Here is a 26,002-nt window from a genome sequence, read left to right as displayed (position 1 = left end):
CAAAAAACATGGCTCTGAGGCAATAATGAAAAAGGTAGGGAAAGTGCAGTTCTTCAGTATTAACTAATAAAAGTTACATTTATGATTTATAACTGACACTGTTCTAGGCAATGTTTAAATTTTCATTTAATTCGCACAATGATGTATAACATCCCATTTTAGAAAAATGAGACTGAGAGGAATTTACAGCTTGCTTATGGTCAAAAAGCTAGTGAGTGATAAGGTTGAAATTGTCACCCAGGTCTGCCAACATGATACCCTCTGGCAACATTCACTGCAGTGTCACAAGCCTAAATGTTCAGTAAAGGAATGGCTAAAAAACTGACAGCATAGCCTTAGAACTTTAGATAGCCAGTAAAAATCATGAATTTAAGCGCCCAAAATATTACTGGTAAATGAAAGGGAGGTCAGTATATAAAACTATGTAAATCATGTTAAAAATGCATTCACAACACTCCCAAACACCACACAAAATACATCCCATACATTCATAGGCACATACATTGAAAAAAACACCAAAAGGATATCCACTGAAATATCAAGAATGCTCATGTGTGAGCAGTAGGATAAAGAATGATGTTTTTGTTTTTCTGTATTGTCCAGATTTTTTAAAAGACATGTCTATATTAGAAAGAAATAACTTTTAAAATTTATAACAAGATTAATGGGATCCATATAATACAAAGCAGTTTCATGTACATTACTCCATTTGAACCTAATAATACCATGAGTCAGTTAAATCTTCAGTCAAGGAAAACCAAGCAAATGAAAGCTTAGACTCCTGAAGACAGGTAGTAAAATGGACTTTATTACAATTTTTAAAATTCCAACAGTACCGAGATAAATGAAATATTTCCTTCACTTCTCAACTTACAGATAAAACATAAGATATTCAGAAGCATGTGTTTCAGTATTTATCAGGGAAGTCTATGACAATTACATAAAGTAACACCAATGTCAAAAAAAACCCTGACCCCCGAAAGATTTAATTATTTAAGAATAGTTAATGTTTATCAAAAGCAACTCCAAGGAATTCCAATAATTTTCAGATAATAATAATGAAATACTGAAAACAATTTTTTACAAAGCATCTCAATATCTTAACTATTAAGTATGGCTCATGGACTTTGAAAACCAGTTACCAAAATGTATCAAACACACCAAAATATAGTAATGTATTCCTTGAAAATAAATTTATGGATTTTTCTATAAACAATTTGCATTTGCCATCCACTATACTTCTGAGCTCCTTTTACACCAACTGAAATATGATAAAAAACCAAGTTCATTACTCTTAAAGCAAATACAGTTAAAGAAAAAAATCAAATGTTCCAGCCCTATATACACTAACATTTTTAATAATCATAACTTTAGGATCTCATTGCTTCTCCTTCTATTAGTTGGCTCAGATAATTAATATTTCACCATATACACATCTCAATGTTCACTAACACCCTGGAGATTCAGAAGCAATATGACAGTGGAAAGAGGGCTCAACTAGTCTGAGCTCTCTATCTACTTTAGTGGCTCCTGACAAGTGAATTTCTGGCTTTGGTCACTTCAACTAAAAAACTAGATCCAGATCAGAGATGCCTATTTGTACACCAAAGTGAATAGGGTAAAGGTATTCCTAAAATAGTGACCTTCTTCAGTCTTTGTGTAACTGTTTACAGCCTGGGCTATCAGAGCCCCTAAGCTGGCTGCCTCTGGCATTGAGCAGCCTCTTCTGGTTATCCCATTGTGTAATACAAATATCACTTTAAATATGTGCCACTGTTTTCCAACCTTTTCCAAAGGTTGGAAAACACTGGTATAGATCAGATTTCTCAATCTCAGCATTACTGATATTTGGGCCAAGTCTGTTGTGGGGTGGCTTTCACCCATATTGTATGAGGTTTAGTAGCATCCCTGACCTCCACTCACTAGATGCTAGTAGTGCCCCAACTCCCCACTCGTGACAACAAAAAATGTCTCTAGACATTGACAATGTCTCTTGAGGGATAAAATCACACCTACTTGAGATACTGCTCCTAGGAAATATCTACTATCACTTCTAATTCAAAAACATAAAAGTTCTAACATATTTAGGATGAAAGCCTTCAGAGAAACTGTCTAAAAACCTAATTAATCACTTCAGCAAAACGAATCAACAAATAATGCACTGTATACTTACCAACTCTGCTGTAAAGCAGCTGTATGCTTGTAAGCTGAATATCAAAGGAATCATAAGCTCTATGCATTATCTCTTCAAGTTTCGCCCCACCTTGTTTTAAATCTGGTAATTCTGAACGAATTTTACTTGTCACCTTGAAGATAATTTTAATAGTTTAAATTACTTCAAAATGAAAATATAAAGTTTTTTTATCTTTCAGACTATAATATAAAAATTTAACAGGAGAAGATAAACTCACAAGCTGACATACATTATAAGACTATTAGAAATGTCTTTATCCATGACATATATAATGAGAAGGCCAGGTATAAAGTAAAGTTTTACATATTAAGTTATATTTTCCAATCATTTATATTAAAAAAGGGGAACAAAGCCAGTCCTGGTAAATAATAGATCTAAAATATTTTTTAATCTGCTAAGAAGCCTTTTTATTAAAAACAAAATTAAGAGACAAATATAACTTACATAATGTTTCCATGGCACGATGACAGATATTTAGATAACTTTATAAGAAGAAGTGAGAGTCCACAATTAAATATTAGTGTACCTGAATTTTAGTTCCAGCTCTGCCATTTATGCAATCCCTAGCAAGTTATAGTTGTACTTCCCCTTGCTTGGTATACTATGCATACTACTGTTTTCACTCAAGTATCCTGGAGATGACTTCACAGTAGTATATAAAGACCTTATTCATTCATATATATATATATATATATATATATATATATATATGTATAAACACACACACACACATTTATGTGTATATATATGTTTTATTTTAACATTTTTCCCTTTATTTTACATAGTTCATGTGAAGTAGACAGTCAAAATTGATTATCTGTTTGAAAGGTAATAAATTTTAGGAAAAAGGTTAAGCAAATTGCCTCAGGTCATAAAACTAGAGAGATATCCTTCTGACCACTATACCTTTCCACTGGCTGTTTCCACTATACCGTACTGCCCATGAACCAATTCCATAACTAATTTCAAATATGAATAATGATCTGTATAAAATTTTATTATAAATGTAAATCTAGCAGTGTCTACATAATTACTAAGAGTAAAATATATATATATATATATATATATATATATATATATATATATATATATATATATATATATATATAGAATAAAGGAGAATGTCAATATTAAGGAAAGGCACGTATTTGTTAGGTAGCCAGAAAGAGCATTCCAATATTATCCATCCCTTCTGGGTCTTTAAATTGTTAGAGTTATTCCTCTACATTTCATGATCTGGAGTACTGCTGTCCAACAGAACTTTCTATGATGATGGAATTGTTCTCCATCTGTTCTAATACAGTAGCCATCAGCCATCTGTGACTATTAAACACTTGAATGTGGCTAATGTAACTAAGGAACTGAATTTTTAAAAATTTTAATCAACTTAAAGAAATACATGCGGCCAGTGGGTACCATAATGAACAGCATAGATCTAGAAACACTGAAAAAAAAGTATTCTCTACTCAAAACTGAGGGGGAAAACATACATAATTGAATAAGAAGCGAAATGCAAGAAGACCATCTCTCAATTTTAGGATTATTTAATAGAAATATTAAAATGCCAATATCTGAAGTATACACACAAAAAATTTCAGAAGGATGAATATATATTTGATTACTTCCAGAACTCCCTTCCACTCTATACATTTTAATTGACCAAGTAATAAATTTAAATTGAAAAGGAAATAAACTCCTCAAGCATTACTCTCAAATTTTATAAATATAATTCTTAGGTTCACCCCTGACCTTCAGCATTCAATTGGTCATTTTCCTATTAGAAATGTAGGGAAACTATCTAATTAAATGAAACTTCACTTTACTTGTCAGAAGGGAAGATTTCTCAAATCCTAGTTTCTGCTATTAACCTAAAAATTAATATACCAAATCAAACGTCTAAAAACCAAAATACATCTTAAACAAAGAAACACCATAAGTGTCATATGATAAAATAATTATTAGTAGTATATACCTTTAGATGACCAAGATCCAAAAGAAGCAGATTTGATGTAGGGTTAAAAATTCCATCTTGTGGGATAATAATATATGAGGCCTTCAAATTAATTTTGAGATCAAGAACTTTCTGTGTTTCAATAATATACAGCAGACCTGCATAAAAGTTAAATCTTTACAATGAATTGTTTTCACAAATTACTCAAGAAATAGAGAATCATTAACCACATGAATTGGTAGCACAACCTTAAAATAATGTGAAATTAGTATTAATTTTAAAATAAACTTGAGCAAAATATTTTCAATATAAAGTAAGATATTTGTTAGTCAATGTGTATACTCATTAAATATAACTGAGTACAAAACTGCAGTACTTCTTCAAAAAGAAGTTTTTGACCCATAAACCCAATTTGGGAAAACTGGGGAGATACACATCTAAAAATATTAAGTTACATGAAATATTAGAATCTATATAATTCTTCCCAATTCATGAACTTAATACAGCTACATCTACCATACTGAACAATGATACTTGATCTTTATATTACTCTGAGACAATGAAAATCCTGGATGATTAAATCATCTTCAATAAAACTGTATGTAAACCAGAAAAAGCAACCAGAACTTTCTATGAAAATGGATGAATCTACCAAAGTGAATTTTAACTAAGATAAAGTCTTGAACTTATACTAAAACATTTAACTAGATTTCTAAATCTTGGTAACATGAATAAATAGGTAGGCAAACCTATTCTTACACTAAGAGCAACAAAAATCGTTGGATATAAAGCAAAACAAACAAACAACAACGAAACCTACTAAAAACACTAAGAGTAGGCAAGAAAGTAAGGATTTATGAAGCCAAAAATCAAATTGAAAGACAAAACCTAACAGATTTAAATGGGAGCCATAAAAATTTTATCCTGAGACCATTTTCTGCACTTGGTAAACTTTGGAACTCCTTTCCATAGCCTCACAGAGTATAAGGAACAGATGACAAAAATGAGGAGTCTAGCAGGAGTTCTTTTCATAAATCTGGGATCTAAAAGGTACATACTCAAAGTAAGAGTAATCCAGAAGTTAAACCTCCCTGTCCCTAAAATCTACCCACAGGAGAATGTAAAAAATGTCTCTGAGAAAAACTGGGAAAAAGGGGTAGTCTCCCTGTGAATCATAATCACAATACAGCCCGCAAGTGGATATGTAGCACAACTCGTCATTCCAAAATATCTCAAGTAATGACTTTAGATAGTGGACCCACCAACATGCTCGAGATACCTGGCAGGAAAAAATGAAATTCTTCCCTGAATGAAAGTCCATTTATCCTAGACTTCAGGGAATTCTCCCAAATAATTTTCCAATAAAAATGAGCAGCTCACAATCAAAAATCAACAAAAAGACAAAGGTTAACATGAAGATAAGAAACAGCAGAAATAAAAGAGAGGAGAAAGAAAAACACAAAAGTCTTCACATAATGGAACTGAAGAGATAATTATCTGGTGAGACAATATAAAATAACTAAACAGTTGACCCTTGAACAACACAGGTGAGTCCACTTACACAAGAATATTTTTCAAAAGTAAATATTTACATTACTACATGGTGTCTGGTTGGTTGAATCCGGGGAAGTGGAAGAACTACAGATACAGAGGTCCCACTGTAAATTATACATAGATTAACTCTCGCATTATTCAAGGGTCAACTGTGCTTATAATGTTTGAAGAAATAAAAGACAAGTTTGAAGATATCCATGGGAAAGAGAACAATAAAGAATAAAAAATCAGATTTTAAATATAACAAAGCAGAATTCCTAAAATGAAAATATAATCATTGAAATTAAATGCAATGGGAAGATTATTAAGCACATTAGACAGCTGAAGAGAGATTTGGTAAAAATCAGAAGATAAAGGAAATTACCCAGCATGCAACAGAGGAAAAACAGATGGAAAGAAAACAAAATATATAAGTTAAGAAGAATGACAGAGTAAAAAAAGCTAAAATATATTTAGCCAGAATTCCAGAAGAAGAGAATCAAGAGAAAAAAAATCTGAAGAGTTAAATGGCTAGAAATTTTCCAGATGGACTTTCTAGAAATAATTAAATCTACCAATCCTCAGATTGGTCCACAGTTGGATACATCATACTGAACCTATAGAATATAAAAGATAAAAACATCTTAAATGTAAAAGAAAAAGGATAGATAATCTACAAAGAAGCAGCAAACACACTAACACCTGAATTTTCAACATCAGTAATGGGAGCCAAAAGACAGTAGAATGGTCACTTCAGTGTGCTAAGAACAATATAATCACCAACTCTGAATTACATATCCAGTAAAAAAATATCCTTCAAAACTGAGGACAATTACTTTCAGACCAAAACCAAACAATACAACAAACAAAAAAGTTTGCCATCAGCAGAATCTCAATAAAGAAAAAAATGTATAAATGAACTACCAAAAGAAAGGAAATAATCCCAGATAAAAGGTGTTAAGTTCAAATAGGAATGAAGAGCAAAGAAAGTAGTTGATAAATAGGTAATTATAAACCAGCATTGACTCTACAAACAAAAAATGTCCTATGAAGTTAAAACAAGAAAAAAATAACAATAGCATGTAAGTAATGAGGATGGTGAAAGGAGTTCAAGTGTTCTAAAGTGTTCCTTGCAATGACTGGGAGAAAGTAAAATGTTTTATTAAATTTTATTTCAACAAAAATTTGTGTTTTAATTACTACAGTAAAAAGAGAAAGAGAATATTTAAGTTTCAAATGGTACAAGGGTGGGAGTGGAGGAAGTAATGCTAGAATTTATCCAAAGGCAGGAAAGAAAGGTCAAGAAATATGACTGTCAGTATCACAGCCTGAAAAACATCCCACTATATGTTGTTGACATGACACATCTAAAAATAAAGATAGAGGGAAAAAGTAAAAGAATAAAAACACATATAGCAGGCAAATTATAACCAAAAGAAACCTAGAATATCCATACTAATATCAGAACAAAAAAGAAAAGATATTAAAAATTAAAGCATTACTAAAAATATTGACAACTTCATACAGATAAAAGATTTGGTTCATTGGGGAAAAAAATCTCTGCATGTAACTAATATAGCACCAAACTTTATAAGGAAGAAAATTACACGTCTACATGAAATAGACAAATCCAAATGGAAAGTTTGGTGTTTTTCATATACTTCTCTAAATAACTGTTAAAATATGGTGAAACAAGAAGGAAAAAAATCCAGTAATGATACAAAAGATTTGAAGTACATGATAAACAAATGTGACTTAAAGGATATATACAGATATGCTTTCAAACATATGTGGAATATTTTTTAAATTACCATATATTGAGCCAGAAAGCAAGTCTCAACAAACTACAAAGCATTAAAAACCAAAGAGATCATCTCTATAGTCAACTATATTTTGAAAATGGAATCTCTAATTTAAAATATTCCCCAAAGAAATCTCCAAACCCAAATAATGCCAAACACTGAAAGAAGAAATGAGACCCAACAAACCAACTGGCTGAACAAACCAATCTTACACAAACTCTCCAAGAGAATAAAGGAAGGAACTTTTATTTTCTGAGGCCAGTATACTAAAATCTGGAAGTCACTACAGGAAAGAAAAATGATAGGCCAGTTTCTGTCATAAACAGAATTTCAAAAATCCTAAAACAATTTTGCAATTAACTTGAATGTGGTACATAGGTTAGACCTTTCTAAGTATAAGAAATGATTATCAGGCTTCCCTGGTGGCGCAGTGGTTGAGAGTCCACCTGCCAATGTACGGGACACGGGTTCATGCCCCGGTCCGGGAAGATCCCACATGCCGTGGAGCGGCTAGGCCCGTGAGTCATGGCCGCTGAGCCTGCGCGTCCTGAGCCTGTGCTCCGCAACAGGAGAGGCCACAACAGTGAGAGGCCCGCGTACCGAAAAAAAAAAAAGAAATGATTATCATTATATCTAAATTTAAATATAAAGGCACCAAATTAGCATCAATTAAAACTGTATCTAGTCTACAAACATAAACTCAAAAAGTACTTTACTAAAATCAGCATAACATGACTGAAAGTTTAGTATAGGATAAGTACTTAATTCACCAACATTAATACTGGCATTTACCTGCTGCAGTCTTATCACGAAATTCTTCAAGTTTTGTCAAAGTCACTGAAGTCAGCTGTGCTAGATTTACCTCTTTTGGAGGTCTGAAGAATTCCACTATACTATTTACTGTTCTCTGTTAAAATAAGCATCATTAACATGAGGCACAAACTCAAGGCAAAGTGAAATATATTAAAACTTAGGAATTAGAAAAATGCTTACTGCATCGTATAGCATTTCTAAAGGTTCAGCTTCTATGATACACCTTTGAGCAACAGTTTCATCTAATGGATTTATCTCAAATATAATTCGCAAGAGTGATGCAGCATCATCCAATGAAGACAGGAGGCGGGGTTTTGTTGAATTATCTGGTAAGCCAGTAACATGAAATGAACCTATTTTGGTTTCGAATCTGCATGAAAAAAGATAGGACATAAATTAGCAATCAGTACAATTTTAAAGTATTTTTCAAATTAAAAAAAATAAAATAAAAATAAAAACAATTGCACTTTAGGACTTCCCTGGTGGCGCAGTGGTTAAGAATCCACCTGCCAATGCAGCGGACACGGGTTTGAGCCCTGGTCCGGGAAGATCCCACATGCCGCAGAGCTACTGAGCCCACGAGCCACAACTACTGAGACTGCGAGCCACAACTACTGAAGCCCGTGCGCCTAGAGCCCCTGCTCCGCAACACAAGAAGCCACTGCAACGAGAAGCCCACACACTGCAACGAAGAGCAGCCCCCACTTCCCGCAACTAAAGGAAGCCCGCTCATAGCAATGAAGACCCAACATAGCCAAAAATTAAAAAAAATTTAAAAAAAAAATTTCACTTTGCATTTCTTGCTACTCCATTCCATGCACACCGAAGAAAACACACAACTATTAGATCTAAACTGACACAGATTAATTCACAAAGAACTCTATTCACATGTTGATTTCCAGATTAAGAAGCTTTTGAAGGGTCAGGGGTTACTGGTTCCCTATGAAAGGAGTTTGAAGTCACCACTCCATGTTAACAACAAGTAAAAAGCTGAACAAACCAAAAAATCAACAACTCTTCTTCGATATGTAAGAGAGGGGAGTACACAGGGCGAACTGCTGCCCCTAACACTGAAGACACAGACAGGGAGTGGAGTCATGGCTTACCACAGCAGAGATCTACAAAAAGGAAACCACCACGGACACTAGAACCAAGGTTGGAAAACCTAAACTGTAACTGAATTGCTGGAGACTTGGTGTAGACAACTCTGAGAGTTAAAAACTCCAGAGGGAACTACAATGAGGCATCACCTGACACCAGGCAGAATGGCCATCATCAAAAAATCTACAAACAATAGATGTTGGAGAGGGTGTGGAGGAAAGGGAACCCTCCTACAGTGCTGGTGGGAATGTAAATTGGTATAGCTACTATGGAGAACAGTATGGAGGTTCCTTAAAAAACTAAAAATAGAGCTACCAGATGACCCAGCAATCCCACTCCTAGGCATATATCCAGAGAAAACCATAATTCGAAAGGATGCATGCACCCCGATGTTCACTGCAGCACTATTTACAATAGCCAGGACAGAGAAGCGATCTAAATGTCCATTGACAGAGGAATGGATAAAGAAGACACGATATATATATACAATGGAATATTACTCAGCCATAAAAAGGAAGGAAACAGTGCCATTTGCGGAGATGTGGATGGACCTAGAGATTGCCATACAGAGTGAAGTAAGTCAGAAAGAGAAAAACAAATACTGTATAATACCACTTATACGTGGAATCTAGAAAAATGGTACAGGTGAACTTACTGGCAAAGTAGAAATAGAGTCACAGATGTAGAGACCTTATAGCTACCAAGGAGGGGGGGAGAAGGGGGACAAATTGGGAGATTGGGATTGACATATATACACTACTATGTATAAAATAGATAACTAATGAGAACCTACTGTTTAGCACTGGGAACCCTACTCAATGATCTCTGGTGACCTAAATGGGAAGGAAATTTTAAAAAGAGCGAATATATGTATATGTATAACTGATTCACTTTGCTGTACATCAGAAACTAACACAATATTGTAAAGCAACTATACTCCAATGAAAATTAATTAAAATAAAAAACTCTAAGGGGACTCAGCCACAGGGGAGTACCCCAAATAATTTGAGATACACCTCCAGGAATTGGACCAGGTTCCCACAGTAAATATTGGAGAAATATCCCCTCCTCAGGCAAGTGGAGAGGACGATGAACCATTTAAAAATATACCAGAGCACTCTGTTGTTCTTAGCAAGGCCTGCCCTCTGGAGAAACGAGTTAACTAGAGACTTACCTAATGGGGTATTATCAGAGCCAAAATGACCAAGGGAAGGGAAATATCCAACTCCAGTCAAGTCTACCACTCCATATGGGGGGAGGAAAATACCCAACTCCAGCCCATACTACCCATTCTATCCCCCCTAAGGGGGTAGGGAAAAAAACTGAGAAACTCTTGTTAAGTTCATAGTACAGAAGCACAGGCTCATTCAAAGACTGAGAGCTCATCACAGGACTACAGAACTCTTCCCTTTCTACCACATCTTATAACCAAATTATTAAGGACTATTTACAGCAATTCCTTTTACCCAGTATATAATGTCTGGCTATCAGGAAAAAATAACAAGGCATACAAAAAGGCAAAAAACACAATTTGAAGTGACAGAGCAAGCATCAGAACCAAACATGGCAGGGATGCTGGAATTACGTGACTAGAAATTTAAAGCAACTACAATTAATATGTCTAACGGTTAATATGTTTAACAGATAAAGTAGACAATCTGCAAGAACAGATGAACAATGTAAACAGAGGGATAGAAATCCTAAGAAAACCAAAAATGAATGCTAAAGATAAAAAACACTGTAACAAGAATGACTTTGATGGGCTTATTAGGAGACTGCACAGTTGCACAGCTAAGGAAATCCCTGAGCTGGAGAATATATCAGAAAAATCATAAAAATACAGAAAGCATTTCTAAAAAATCAGAAGAGAATATCCATGCATAACTACAAAAGTTGTACCGTACAAGTAATGGGAATACCAAAAGGAGAAGAGAGAAAGGAACAGAAGAAATATTTCAATCAATAATGATTGAGAATTTCTCCAAATTAATATCAGACACTAAATAACAGATTTAGGAAGCTCAGAGAACGTCAAGCAGAATAAATGCCAAAAAAAACCCCACAAAACACACAAAACAAACAAACAAAAATACCTACTGCACCTAGGCATATTTTCGGGGGTTTTTTTGTTTTTGTTTTTGTTTTGCGATACACAGGCCTCTCACTGTTGCGGCCTCTCCCGTTGTGGAGCACAGGTTCCGGACGCACAGGCTCAGCCGCCATGGCTCATGGGCCCAGCCGCTCTGCGGCATGTGGGATCTTCCCGGACCGGGGCACGAACCCGCGTCCCCTGCATCGGCAGGCGGACTCTCAACCACTGCGCCACCAGGGAAGCCCTAACCTAGGCATATTTTCAAACTACAGAGAATCACATATAAAGAAAAAAAGCCTAAAAAGAGCTAGAGGGGAAAAAAATCCTTATTTATAGAGAAGCAAAGATAAGAATTACTTCCATATTCTCAGAAACCATACTAGCAAGAACGGAGTATAACAAATATTTTAAAGAGTAAGAGCAAAAAACTCTAAACTAGAATTCTGTACCCTGTGAACTTTCCCTCCAGAAGTAAAGAAGAAGTGAAGACTTTCTCAGACAAACAAAAATCAAGAAAAATTGTTGCCATTAGACCTGCCTTTCAAGAAATATTAAAAGTAGTTACGTAGAGAGAAGAAAATAATTGTAAGTTGGAAACTCAGATTACATAAAGAAAGAACACTGAAGTAGGAAAGTGAGGGTAAAATGCAAACATTTAATTGTCCTAACAGATTATTAGTATGTTCATTGTTAATAATCTAACAGTGTATTGAATAACAGGAAGGACACAAGGGATTAGAGGAAGGAATTAAGATATTTTGTTATTACTGGGTACTCACATTACCTGTGAAATAGTATAGTATTATTTCAAAGCAGACTTAGATCAGTTGTAAAAAAAAAAAAAAAAAAGAAAAAGAAACGAAATTGAGTTATTTGTAGTGAGATGGATGGACCTAGCATCTGTCATACAGAGTGAAGTAAGTCAGAAAGAGAAAAACAAATACCATATTTTAACACATATATATGGAATCTAAAAAAAAAAACAAAAAAGGTCATGAAGAACCTAGGGACAAGACAGTAATAAAGATACAGACCTACTAGAGAATGGACTTGAGGATACGGGGAGGGGGAAGGGTAAGCTGGGACAAAGTGAGAGAGTGGCATGGACATATATACACTACCAAACGTAAAACAGATAGCTAGTGGGAAGCAGCCGCATAGCACAGGGAGATCAGCTCGGTGCTTTGTGACCACCTAGAGGGGTGAGATAGGGAGGGTGGGAGGGAGGGAGACACAAGAGGGAAGAGATATGGGGACATATGTATATGTATAACTGATTCACTTTGTTATAAAGCAGAAAGTAACACACCATTGTAAAGCAATTATACTCCAATAAAGACGTTTAAAAAAAAGGGGGGGGGCTTCCCTGGTGGCGCAGTGGTTGAGAGTCCGCCTGCCCATGCAGGGGACACGGGTTCGTGCCCCAGTACAGGAAGATCCCACGTGTCACAGAGCAGTTGGGCCCGTGAGCTATGGCCGCTGAGCCTGCGCGTCAGGAGCCTGTGCTCCGCAACGGGAGAGGCCACGGCAGTGACAGGCCAGCGTACTGCAAAAAAAAAAAAAAAAGAAAAAAAGAAAAATGGCATTCCACAATAAAGATGTTAAAAAAATTTAGATAAATAAAAAGGCAAAAAAAAAAAGCTATACATACTACTATATATAAAATGGATATCTAATGAAGACCTACTGAATAACACAGGGAACTCTACTCAATACTCTGTAATGACCTATATGCGAAAAGAATCTAAAAAAGAGTGTATATGTGTATGTATAAGTTTTTTACTTTGCTGTGCAGCAGAAACTAACACAACATTTTAAATCAACTATACTCCAATAAAAATTAAGTATTTTTTTAAAAATTAAAATAAAATAAAACAAAAAAACAAAAAAGTATATTAAATGCTCTAGGGCAACCACTAAAAAAAGTTTAAAAATTTTTAACTGATGTGCCAAGAAAAGAGAGAAAATGGAATCATACAAAATGTTCAATTAAACTGCAAAAAAAAAGAAAAGACATGGTAGACAAAAACAGGAACAAAGAAGAAGGGCAATAAATAGAAAACAGTAATAATTATGGTAGATATTAATTTTAAGAGAATAAGAAAATAAGCCACAGAATAGGAGAAAATATTTGCGAACAACACATCTGATAAGGACCTGTTATCTAAAATATATAAAGAACACTTTAAACTCAACAAGAAGAAAACAACACAATTAAAAAGTGGGCTAAAGATCTTAACAGACACCTCACCAAATAAGACTGACAAATAAGCATATGAAAAGATGCTCTACATCATATGTCATCATGGAAATGAAAATTAAAACAACAGTGACATACAACTACACACATTTTAGAATGACCAAAATCTGGAATAATGACAACACCAAGTAATGACAAGGATGGAGATGGAGCAATAGGAACTCTCATACATTGCTGGTGGGAATTCAAAATGGTACAGTTACTTTAGAAGAAAGTTTGGTGGTTTCTTACAAAATTAAGCATATTTTTACCATGTGATCCTGCAATCGTCTCCTTGATATTTACCCAAAGGAGCTGAAAACTAATGTTCATATAAAACCTGTACAGAGCTGTTTACAGCAGCTATATTCATAACTGCCAAAACGTAGAAGCAACCAAGATGTCCTTCAGTAGGTGAATGGATAAACAAACTGTGGTACATCCAGACAATGCAATGTTATTAAGTGCTAAAAACCATGAGCTATCAATTCATGAAAAGACATATGCATATCACTAAATGAAAGACGCCAGGCTACACACTGTATGATTTCAACTACAGGACATTCTAAAAAAGGCAAAACTATGCGGGCTTCCCTGGTGGCGCAGTGGTTGGGAATCTGCCTGCCGATGCAGGGGACGCAGGTTCGTGCCCCGGTCCGGGAAGATCCCACATGCCGCGGAGCGGCTGGACCCGTGAGCCATGGCCGCTGAGCCTGCGCGTCCGGAGCCTGTGCTCCACAATGGGACAGGCCACAACAGTGAGAGGCCCGTGTACCGCAAAAAAAAAAAAAAAAAAAAAAAAAAAAAAAAAGGCAAAACTATGAACACAGTAAAACAATCAGTGGTTGGGGGAGTGAGTAAGGAATGAATAGCAGAACAGAGGATTTTTAGAGCAGTGAAAATACTGTGTGTGATACTGTAACAATGGACACTTGTCATTCTATGTTGTCCATACCACAGAATGTACAACAAGAGTGCACCACGATGTAAACTATGGACTTCGGGTGATTATGCCAGTGTAGGTTCATTTTTAGTAAAAATGTACTATTCTGGTGAGTGGTGTTGATAATTGCGGGAGGGCTCTGTATGTGTAGGGGTAGAAGGTATATGAGAAATGTCCATACCTCCCTCTAAACTTTGGTGTAAACCTCAAACTGCTCTAAAATAATAAAGCCTTTTTAAAAAAAAGTTAACGGATAAGTATTGTCTTTGGAAGTGACAGAAAAAGGTGCTCAGATAATGAAGTTTCTCCACTGAAATGACAATTAAACTAGCAAAAACTCCCAGAATCAACTTACTTGCAAGTCTGGAATTTAATAAAAAGCTTACAGCAACCAGGGAAAAATGAAAGAAGGAAAAGACAGCTGAATTTCAGAAAGACAGAACTCTGGCATTTCTGTTTATCTGCCTATCATCCCCATTCCCTAGCAAAGCAGTGGGCAATATTCCTGGTGTGGCTTCCTGGAGCCAGGGGACAAACACAAGCTGCTATGTTATGAATGTCTGTGTCCCTCAAATTTCATTTGTTGAAATTCTAATGCCTAATGTGATGGTTATTTGGAGGTAGGACTTTTGGGAGGTGATTAGGTCATTAGGGCAGAGCCCTCATAAATGGGATTAGTGCTCTTTAAAAAGAGGCGCTAAAGGCTCCAGGATAGGCTGCAAGCCACCGCTGCTGCCCTCCTGGGCTCCAGGAGCAATCTTGAGCTGCTGCTGCCACCCTTGCAGGCTCCAGGAGCAGTTGCAAGCTGCCTTCGCCATCATCATGGGCTCTGTAGGCGCACACGAGCTGCCATTGCCACCAAGTGCCCTGGGAGTGGGTGCCAGTAGCTGCATCTACACACCCCCTACTAATGGGGATAACAGCCAGCACATGCTGAGGAAAGGAGGCCACAGGCACTCATACTAAAAACAGCCCTCACACCAAATATATTAAACCCACACAAGCTACCCAGGGATGCTCACACATATAAAAAGCCCTCCAAGACCACAGTAGACAATTGTTTCTCTGAAACTCACAGAGTAAGAGAAATGTAAGTAAAATGAGGAAGCAGAGGAAACACTCCCAGTTAAAAGATCAAGAGAATTCCCCTGAAAGAACAAACAATGAAACAGACATCTTCTAACAGACACTGAGTTCAAAAAGGAAATAATGAAAATACTGAAGGAATTAAGAAAGGCTATTGACAGAAATGCAGAGTACTATAAAAAGGAACTAGAGGGCTTCCCTGGTGGCGCAGTGGTTAAGAATCCACCTGCCAATGCAGGGGACACGGGTTCGAGCCCTGATCTGGGAAGATCCCACATGCTGCGGAGCAACTAAGCCCGTACCCCACAACTACTGAGCCTGTGCTCTAGAGCCCGTGTGCCACAACTACTGAAGCCCATGTGCCTAGAGCCCATGCTCCGCAAAAAGCCATTGCAATGAGAACCCCATGCACTGCAACGAAGAGTAGCCCCTGCTCACTGCAACTAGAGAAAGCCCGTGTGCAGCAACAAAAGACACAACACAGCCTAAATAAATAAATAAATAATAAAATAAATAAATTTATTTTAAAAAAAGGAACTAGAAAATATAATGAGGAGTCAAGAAAACTTAGAAAACTCATTTGCTGAGACAAAAAGTGTGCTAAAGGCAATGAACAGGAGAATGAATAATGCAGAAGAATGAATAAGTGATCTGGAAGACAGAATAATGGAAATCACCCAATCACAACAGCAGACAGAAAGCCAAATGAAAGAAAAAAATGAAAGCAATATAAGAGACCTATGCGATAATATACAATCTACACATAATAGGGATTCCAGAAGGTGAAGAAAGAGACAAGGGGATTGAAAAAGTATTTGAAGAAATTATGGCCGAAAACTTCCCTCAACTAAAAAAGGCAACAGAAATCCAGGTACAGGAAGCACAGAGTCCCACACAGACCCACACCAAGACATATTATAATCAAAATGTCAAAAGTTAAACATAAAGAGAGGATTCTAAAGGCAGCAAGAGAAAAACTAAGAGGTAATTACAAGGGAATCCCCATAAGGCTATGGGCTCATTTCTCTACAGAAATGTTTTTGGCCAGAAGGGAATGGCAAGATACATTCAAAACCCTAAAAGCGAAAAATATGCAACCTAGAATACTCTACCCAGCAGGATCATCATTTAGAATAGAAGGAGAGATAAAGAATTTCTCAGACAAGCAAAGACTAAAAGAATACAGCAATACTAAAACTATCTTAAAAGAAACACTGACAAGTCTTTTCAAAACAGAAAAGAAGCAAGAGTCTATAGGAAAGAGAAAATCACAACTGGCAAGTAAATCAGTTAAATAACCCCATATATTTTTATATTTTAAAAAATCAAAACAATCTTGTGAAAACAATGATAACCACAATGAACAGCAAAAGGATAAACATGAAGAAGTAAAAGAGGACTTCAAAATCGTAAAATGAGGGGGAGAAGAATAAGAAAAGGTAGATTCTTTGTTTTTGTTTTTTTTCCAATGTGTTTGAGCCTATATGACTATCAGTCTAAAGCAAGTATATAGCAAGGGGTAAAAATACTCAAAAAACAGGGTAACCACAAATAAAAAACCTGCAGTAGATTCACTAAAACCTAAAAGAAGAAAACAAAGGCATAAAATAAAAGGAAATCATCAAACCACAAAAAAGAAAAGCAGGGGAATTCCCCGGAGGTCCAGTGGTTAGGACTCTGCGCTCTCACTGAGAAGGGCCCGAGTTTGATCCGTGGTCAGGGAAATGAGATCCCACAACCCGTGTGGCATGGTCAAAAAAAAAAAAAAGAAAAAGAGGGCCTCCCTGGTGGCGCAGTGGTTGAGAGTCCGCCTGCCGATGCAGGGGACACAGGTTCGTGCCCCGGTCCGGAAAGATCCCACATGCCGCGGAGCGGCTGGGCCCATAAGCCATGGCCGCTGAGCCTGCGCGTCTGGAGCCTGTGCTCCGCAGCAGGAGAGGCCACAGCGGTGAGAGGCTCGCGTACCACAAAAAAAAAAAAAAGAAAAAGAAAAAGGAACAAAGAAGAAACACAGAATCAACTGGAAAACAAGGTTTAAAAAAACAATAAATACATATCTATCAATAATTACCTTAAGTGGCAATGGCCTAAATGCTCTAATCAAAAGACAAAGAGTGGCAGACTGAATAAAAAAAACAAGAGCCTACAATATGCTGCCTACAAGAGACCCACCTTAGAGCAAAGGACACACATAGATTGAAAGTGAGGGGATGGAAAACATATTTCATGCAAATGGAAACGACAAAAAAGTGAGGGTCGCAATACTCGAATCAGACAAAATAGACTTTAAAACAAATGCCGTAAAGAAAGATAAAGAAGGACACTATATAATGATAAAAGGATCGACACAAGAGGATTTTACACTCATCTATATATGCACCTAATACAGGAGCACCCAAATACATAAAACAAATACTAACAGACATAAAGGGAGAAACTGATGGGAATTCAATAGTAGGAGACTTTAACACCTCATTCACATCAATGGACAGATCTTTGAGACAGAAAATCAATAAGGCAACAGAGATCCTAAATGATAAAATACAACAGTTAGACTTAATTGATATTTTTAGGACATTATATCCAAAAAAACCAGAATACACATTCAAGTGCACATGGAACATTCTCTAGGATTGACCACATACTAGGGCACAGAACAAGACTCAACAAATTCAAGAGTATAGAAATTATCTCAACAACTATTATGACCACAACAGCATGAAACTAGAAATCAACCATAGAAAAAGAAATGAGAAAAAAAACAATTATATGGAGACCAAACAACATGCTACTAAAAAATCCAATGGGTCAACAATGAAATCAAAGAAGAAATTAGGGCTTGCCTGGTGGCGCAGTGGTTGGGAGTCCGCCTGCTGATGCAGGGGACACGGGTTCGTGCCCCGGTCCGGGAGGATCCCACATGCTGCAGAGTGGCTGGGCCTGTGAGCCATGGCCACTAAGCCTGCACGTCCGGAGCCTGTGCTCCGCAACGGGAGAGGCCACAGCAGTGAGAGGCCCGCGTACCGCAAAAAAAAAAAAAAAAAAAAAAAAGAAATTAAAATACACCTTGAGACAAAGGACAATGAAAACACAGCCAACAAAATCTATGGGATGCAGCAAAAGCAGTTCTTAGAGGAAAGTTCAGAGTGATACAGGCCTTCTTTAAAAAAGAAGAAAAATCTCAAATAACCTAACCCACCACCTAAAAGAATCAGAAAAAGAAGAACAAACTATACCTAAAGTTAGCAGAAGGAAGGAGACAATTAAAGACCAGAGGGGAAACAAATAAAATAGAGATTAAAAAAACAATAGAAAAAAATCAGTAAAACCAAGAGCTGGGTCTTTGAAAGGGTAAACAAAATTGACACACCTCTGAGCAGGCTCACCAAGAACAAAAGAGACAAGACCCAAATAAACAAAATAAGAAATGAAAGAGAATAAATCACAACGGATACTGTAGAATTACAAAAAAACATAAGAGAATACTATGAATGGTTATATGCCAATTTGACAACCTAGAGGAAATGGACAACTTTCTAGAAACATATACCCCACCCAAACGGAATCAAGAAAAAATAGGTAACTTGAACAGACTGATCACTAGAAGTGAAACAGAATCTGTAATGAAAAAAACTCCCTACAAACAGAAGTCCAGGGCCAGATGGCTTCACAGGTGAATTTCACCAAACATACAAAGAAGAACTTAAACCGATCCTTCTCAAACTCTTCCAAAAGACTGAAGAGGAAGTAACACTCCAAAAGACATTCTGTGAAGCCAACATCACCGTGATACCAAAACCAGACAAAGACACTACCAAAAAGAAAATTATAGGCCAATATCTTTGTTGAATATAGATGCAAAAATTCTCACCAAAATATTAGCAAACTGAATTCAACAATACATAAAAAAGATCATACACCACGACCAAGTGGGATTCATCCTAAGTTCACAAGGATGGTTCAACAAATACAAATCAATCAATTTGATACACCACATCAACAAAAGAAAAAACAAAAACCACAGGATCATCTCAATACATGCAAAAAAGCATTCAATAAAATTCAACATCCATTCATGATAAAAACTCTTACCAAAGTGGGTATAGAGAGAACATATCTCAACATAATAAGAGCTATTTATGACAAACCCACAGCCAATATAATACTCAGAAGTATTCCTGCTAAAATGTAGAACAAGACAAGGATGCCCACTCTTATCACTTCTCTTCAACATAGTACTGGAAGTCCTAGCCACAGGAATCAGACAAGAAAAAGAAATAAAAGGTATTCAAATTGGTAGGGAAGAGGTAAAGTTGTCATTATATGCAGGTGACATGATACCATATACAGAAAACCCTAAAGACTCCACAAATAAAACCTACTAGAACTGATAAACAAATTCAGCAAGGTAGCAGGATACAAGATTAGCATACAGAAATTGGTTGCATTTCTTTACACTAACAATGAAATATCAGGGGAATGTAAACAAACAATTCCTTACAAAATAGCATCAAAAAATAAAATACGTAGGAATAAACTTCACAAAGGAGGTTAATGACTCATATGCTATAAAAAGTACAAAACATTAATAAAGGAAACTGAAGATGATTCAAAGAAATGGAAAGATATCCCATGCTCTTGGATTGGAAGAATTAATATTGTTAAAATGGCCATACTACCCAAAGCAATCTACAGATTTAATGGGATCCTTATCAAATTACCCATGACATTTTTCACAGAACTAGAGCAAATAATCCTAAATTTTATATGGAACCATAAAAGGCCCAGAATTGCCAAAGCAATCCTGAAGAAAAAGAATACAGCAGGAGGCATAACCCTCCCAGAATTCAGACAATACTACAAAGCTACAGTAAACAAAACAGTGTGATACTGACACAAGGACATATGGATCAACGGAACAGAATAGAGAGCCCAGAAATAAACTCACACAACTATGGTTAATTAATCTTCGACAAAGGAGGGAAGAATGTACAATGGAGAAAAGACAGTATCCTTAGCAAATGGTGTTGGGAAAATTTGGACAGCCACACGTAAATCGATGAATTTGGAACATACTCTCACACCACACACAAAAATAAACTCAGAATGGCTTAAAGACTTAAACATAAGACATGACACCATAAAACTCCTAGAAGAGAACATAGGAAAACATTCTCTGACATAAATCATACCAATGTTTTCTTAGGTCAGTCTACCAAGGCAATAGAAATAAAAGCAAAAATAAACAAATGGGACCTAATCAAACTTACAACCTTTTGTACAGCAAAGGAAACCATAAACAATAGGGAAAGACAACCTACGGACTGGGAGAAAATATTTGCAAATGATGCAACTGACAAGAGCTTAATTTCCAAAATATACAAACAGCTCATACAACTCAGTAACAATAGCAACAAAAAAACCAAAACCACTGTAAATCAAAAAATGGGCAGAAGACCTAAGTAGACATTTCTCCAAAGAAGATATACAGATGGCCAACAGGCAGATGAAAAGATGCTCAACGTCACTAATTATTAGAGAAATGTAAGTCAAAACTACAACAAGGTAGCACCTCACACTAGTCAGAATGGCCATCATTAGAAAGTCTACAAATAACAAATGCTGGAAAGGGTGTGGAGAAAAGGGAACCCTCCTATACTGTTGGTGGGAATGTAAATTGGTACAGCCACTATGGGAAACAGTATGGGGTTTCCTCAAAAACAGTAAAATTGCAGTTGCCATATGATCCTGCAATCCACTCCTGGGCATATATCTGGAGAAAACTATAATTTGAAAAGGTACATGCACCCCTATGTTCATAGCAGCACTATTTACAACAGCCAAGACATGGAAACAACCTAAGCATTCATCAACAGAGGAATGGATAAAGAAGATGTGGTACATATATACAATGGAATATTACTCAGCCATAAAAAAGAATGACATAATGCCATTTGCAGCAACATGGATGGACCTAAAGATTATCATACTAAGTGAGGTAAGTCAGAAAGAGAAAGACAATCCCATACAGTATCACTTATATGTGGAATCTAAAAGATGACACCAATGAACTTACCTATGAAACAGAAACAGACTCACAGACATAGAGAACAGACCTGTGGTTGCCAAGGGGTAGGGGGGAATTTAGGATTAGTAGGTGCAAACTATTATATATAGAATGCATAAACAACAAGGTCCTACTGTATAGCACAGGGAACTACATTCAGTATCCTGTGATAAACCATAATGGAAAAGAGTATGAAAAAGAATACATGTATGTATAACTGAGTCACTTTGCTGTACAGCAGAAATTAATACAACATTGTAAATCAACTATACTTCAATATAATTTTTTTAATTAAATAAAAGAAAAAAATGGGCAAAGGAATTTGATAGTTCTCAAAAAAACTATACAGAAATAGCCAATAAATACATGAAAAGATGCTCAACATCATTAGCCATCAGGGAAGTGCAAATCAAAACCACAGTGAGATATTACTTTACACTCATTTAGGATGGCTATAATCAAAAGGACAGAGAAGTGTTGGCAAGGGTGTAGCTAAATGGAAAACTCACACAATGCTGGTGGGAATGTAAAATGATGCCTCTGCTTTGGAAACAGTCTGTCAATTCCTCAAGAAGTTAAATATAGAGTTACCATTTGAGGCAACAATTCCACTCCTAGGTATATACACCCAAGAAAACTTGAAACTTGTCCATACAAAATACTGTCCATTAATTTTCATAGCAGCATTTTTCATAGTAGCAAAAAAGTGGAAACAAACCAAAAATATCCATCATCTGATGAATCCATACAATGAAATATTATTTGGCAATAAAAAAGAATGAAGCACTAATTCATGCTATACCATGGATGAACCTTGAAAATATCATGCCTATTAGTAAAAGAAGCCAGACAGAAAAGGCCACATATTATATAATTCCATTAATATGAAATGCCCCAAAATGCCCCAAACAGACAAATTCTTAGAAATAGAAAGTGAATTAGTGGGATTTTCCGGGTGGTTAAGAATCCGCCCACCAATGCAGGGGACATGGGTTTGATCCCTGGGAAGATCCCACATACCACGGAGCAGCTAAGCCCGTGTGCCACAACCACTGAGCCTGCGCTCTAGAGCCCGCGAGCCACAACTACTGAAGCCCGTGCACCTAGAGCCCGTGCTCCACAACAAGAGAAGCCACCGCAATGAGAAGCCCGCACACCACAACGAAGAGTAGCCCCCGCGCGCCGCAGCTAGGGAGAGCCCACGCGCGCAGCAACGAAGACCCAACACAGCCATAAATAAATAAATAAATACATACATACATACATACATACATACATAAATAAATTTTTAAAAAGAAAGAAAGTAAAATAGTTTTTACCAGACACTGGGGAGAGGGAGCAATGGGGAGTGACTGCTAATGGGTATTAGTGTTTCCTTTTTGGGGTGTTAAAATGTTCTGGAATTAGGTAATCATAACTGTTGTACAACCTTGTAAATATACCATGTGGATTTGGTATACAATACAGTGTGACAAAAAAGTGAATTGTACACTTTAATAGGTGCATTGTATGGTATGTGCATTATACCTCAATAAAGCTATTTTTAAAACAGAAGATAAAATAAAGACATTCCCAGATAAAAACAAAATTGTTAATGCTGTTTTTCAAAAGTGTGATTGCTGATATTTTTGTATTATTCTTTAGTGTCTCTCGGCATGAAGTTTTCTACTGAACGTGTGTTATTTTAACAATCCCAAAATATACATATTAATGAAAAAAACTACCTTTCTAAAAATACAAAAGGACAAATTAAACCACAGTATTCTTTACAAAATACTGTATGACTAAATTCCAACCTCACAGTGAAATACTTTCTTACAGATAAGAGAAAATAAATTAATACTTACTTAACTGCTTGTGCTCCTGGTCTTTGCACAATCAAAGTGCTAAATTCTTCCACTATAATATCTAACAGTTCAGATTTTTGTTGTTGTTCTCTTAGAATAATAGACATACTTTTCAAGTGAACAAAAAACTTCATGGCTTCAAACTAGAGTACATTCAGAGGAATAAAATGAAAAAAATTATCTATATGTATATGTATATATAAATACAACAAATACTCCTATTTATATAGTTTATTCTTTCCAAAAACCAGAAAAATAACTTCAAAAACAACCCTTCGTATATTAAAGGATCACCACATAACACTAAAAAGTAGGGGACAATTTTTATCCCTACCTTGGAAACTAAAATAAATGCAATATTTATAGACTCGAAGAAAGATCACAGAACAACTCAGTAACATATATTTCTGAAAGGATTAAAAATAGGCATATCTATCACTAAATGCTCAGGTATAAGGCAAGAAAACATTTTACTGTTTTTGGCAAGGTTGGATCAACTGCTGTTTCACTATAGCCAATTGCTTCATATAGTAAAGTTTTTTCTTCAGGTGTCAACATTTCTTCAAGACCTAAAAATCATAAAGAAGTGTTTTATGTTCTTAACTGGTAAAAAGATAAAACCAACCCAAAATTTAGCTGCTTTTAATAAATTAAATGCAAATTTTACTCTTTTTATAATACTTTTAAGAAATTATATTCACTGAATGCTAGATGGCATTGCCAGTTTTAGAAGGTTTATTCTCCCAAAATATAAATTGCTAAGTACATAAATTTAACAATATAAATTTCTAAATATTTGTATTAAGCACACAAAATAGATACCTGTATTAGGCACTTAATGGCATTGTGTTAAGCAACATACTTAGCGTACAAAGTAGGTAATATTAATATCATTTCTCAACATTTTATTACAGATGATGAAATTGAGGTTAAGAGAGCTTAAATAATTTGTCAGGGCCACACTGCTAATAAACGATAGATCTAGGATGTAAACCTAAGCCCATAAGCCTCCATGGTCTTAAGCATTTTGTTGGGAAGCAAAAATCTTTCCAACAAATAATTTTGATAAAAATTTACGTGGTTTATACCCTTTTGGAATTTTTATTTTATCTATGACTGTGCTATATGCACTTACTAAATCCTCTAGACATAATGCTCTTTTGCAAGCATTGGTAAGATTTTAAAATTTTATTTGATTTGATTTTTATTTAACACATACATTTACAATATTTAATAGTAATTTTACTGATAATAATAAGAATTATATATCATATGTATATATACTTAAAATGTCTATTTTAATGAAAGAGAAAATTTCCTGCAAAACTTAATTTCACACCTGATGGTTAGCTACACTACCATAGCCTGATGATTAACTGCACTACTATCAAATGAAATGGACATACTTCCAGGTTTAAGATCTGGTTGTTGTTTAGTAGGTGATTCTGACCAAGTCCACAGCCAGCTAAACCATCCTTTATTATCCTCTGACTCTTGTGCTCCTTCTCTGAAAATCCTGTATCCAGCTTTCTTTACCTAAAATGAATAAATTTACAAATAAATGACAAATTATCCTTTATTTAGTAATCTAAAGAAACAGAATATTTCTAAAACTTATCTACTTTAGTGAATAAGTGTAAACAATAATCATACTGACAATAAAACATAGTAACCGCAACATTGGCCAAACATCAGAATTTAGGATTACCAGGTACTTAGCACCACTGTCTTATAAGCAATGGTAATGGGGGGGAAAAAATTGGCTTTCACCTTCAATATGAACTCTCAGTATTTGATAAGCCCAATTAGTTAGAAAGAATTTTTTTCCCATAGAACCTGTCTGGTTTAAATACATGTGGCAAAACAGTGCATCAAATTTTCTTGTAATACAAATAAGCAAATTTGAAGCCTTTTTAGGAAATAGTATATTACAGCACAATACCAATAACATCACAACATCTATCAAATCTGTATAAATTCTAGATTTATTTTTACTGATTGAAAGACATCTGGAATTACCTCAACTTCTGCCTGTTGTCTTGCTATAGTTATATTAAATACATCCAAAGTCTTTTCCAACTCCTAAAAATATAAATAAAGTATGTTTACATAAATAACTTTACATAAATAATTTTAATATATTCTCTATCAAACTGCTGTACTAAAGAAGAGATAGGAAGCAGAAAACAGGTCACCCATCAACATAATATTCCTGTTAAATTCTGAAAAGCAGTGCTTGTATATATGTCAGCTTGGAAATTAGTAATGATGGAACAACTTTCTCATCTTTTTTGAGAAAGTTGTTCCATCATACATGTCATGCATGTAAGAGTT

The 26,002-nt window shown here is 35.6% G+C and overlaps 1 protein-coding gene across 3 annotated transcripts in view; it reads right to left on the bottom strand.

Annotated features, from left to right (window-relative positions):
- Nucleotides 1–26,002, bottom strand: part of VPS13A (vacuolar protein sorting 13 homolog A) — a 252,868-nt gene that overhangs the window by 188,538 nt on the left and 38,328 nt on the right. For all 3 annotated transcript variants that reach the window (XM_081236830.1, XM_081236828.1, XM_081236829.1), the window contains exons 14-21: nucleotides 25,688–25,750; nucleotides 25,075–25,204; nucleotides 24,143–24,237; nucleotides 23,669–23,811; nucleotides 8,474–8,663; nucleotides 8,273–8,387; nucleotides 4,167–4,303; nucleotides 2,174–2,306 (exon numbers count right to left, since the gene is read on the bottom strand). In XM_081236830.1, coding sequence (XP_081092956.1) covers nucleotides 2,174–2,306; nucleotides 4,167–4,303; nucleotides 8,273–8,387; nucleotides 8,474–8,663; nucleotides 23,669–23,811; nucleotides 24,143–24,237; nucleotides 25,075–25,204; nucleotides 25,688–25,750 — 1,006 coding nt within the window. The remainder of the gene's footprint in view (nucleotides 1–2,173; nucleotides 2,307–4,166; nucleotides 4,304–8,272; nucleotides 8,388–8,473; nucleotides 8,664–23,668; nucleotides 23,812–24,142; nucleotides 24,238–25,074; nucleotides 25,205–25,687; nucleotides 25,751–26,002) is intronic.

Source organism: Mesoplodon bidens (genome assembly GCF_964165515.1).
Source record: "Mesoplodon bidens genome assembly, chromosome: 6".
In the NCBI taxonomy this organism is placed as follows: Eukaryota; Metazoa; Chordata; class Mammalia; order Artiodactyla; family Ziphiidae; genus Mesoplodon; species Mesoplodon bidens.
The sequence above is the reverse complement of the archived record's forward strand: the minus strand, read 5'-3'. Positions and strand labels throughout refer to the sequence as shown.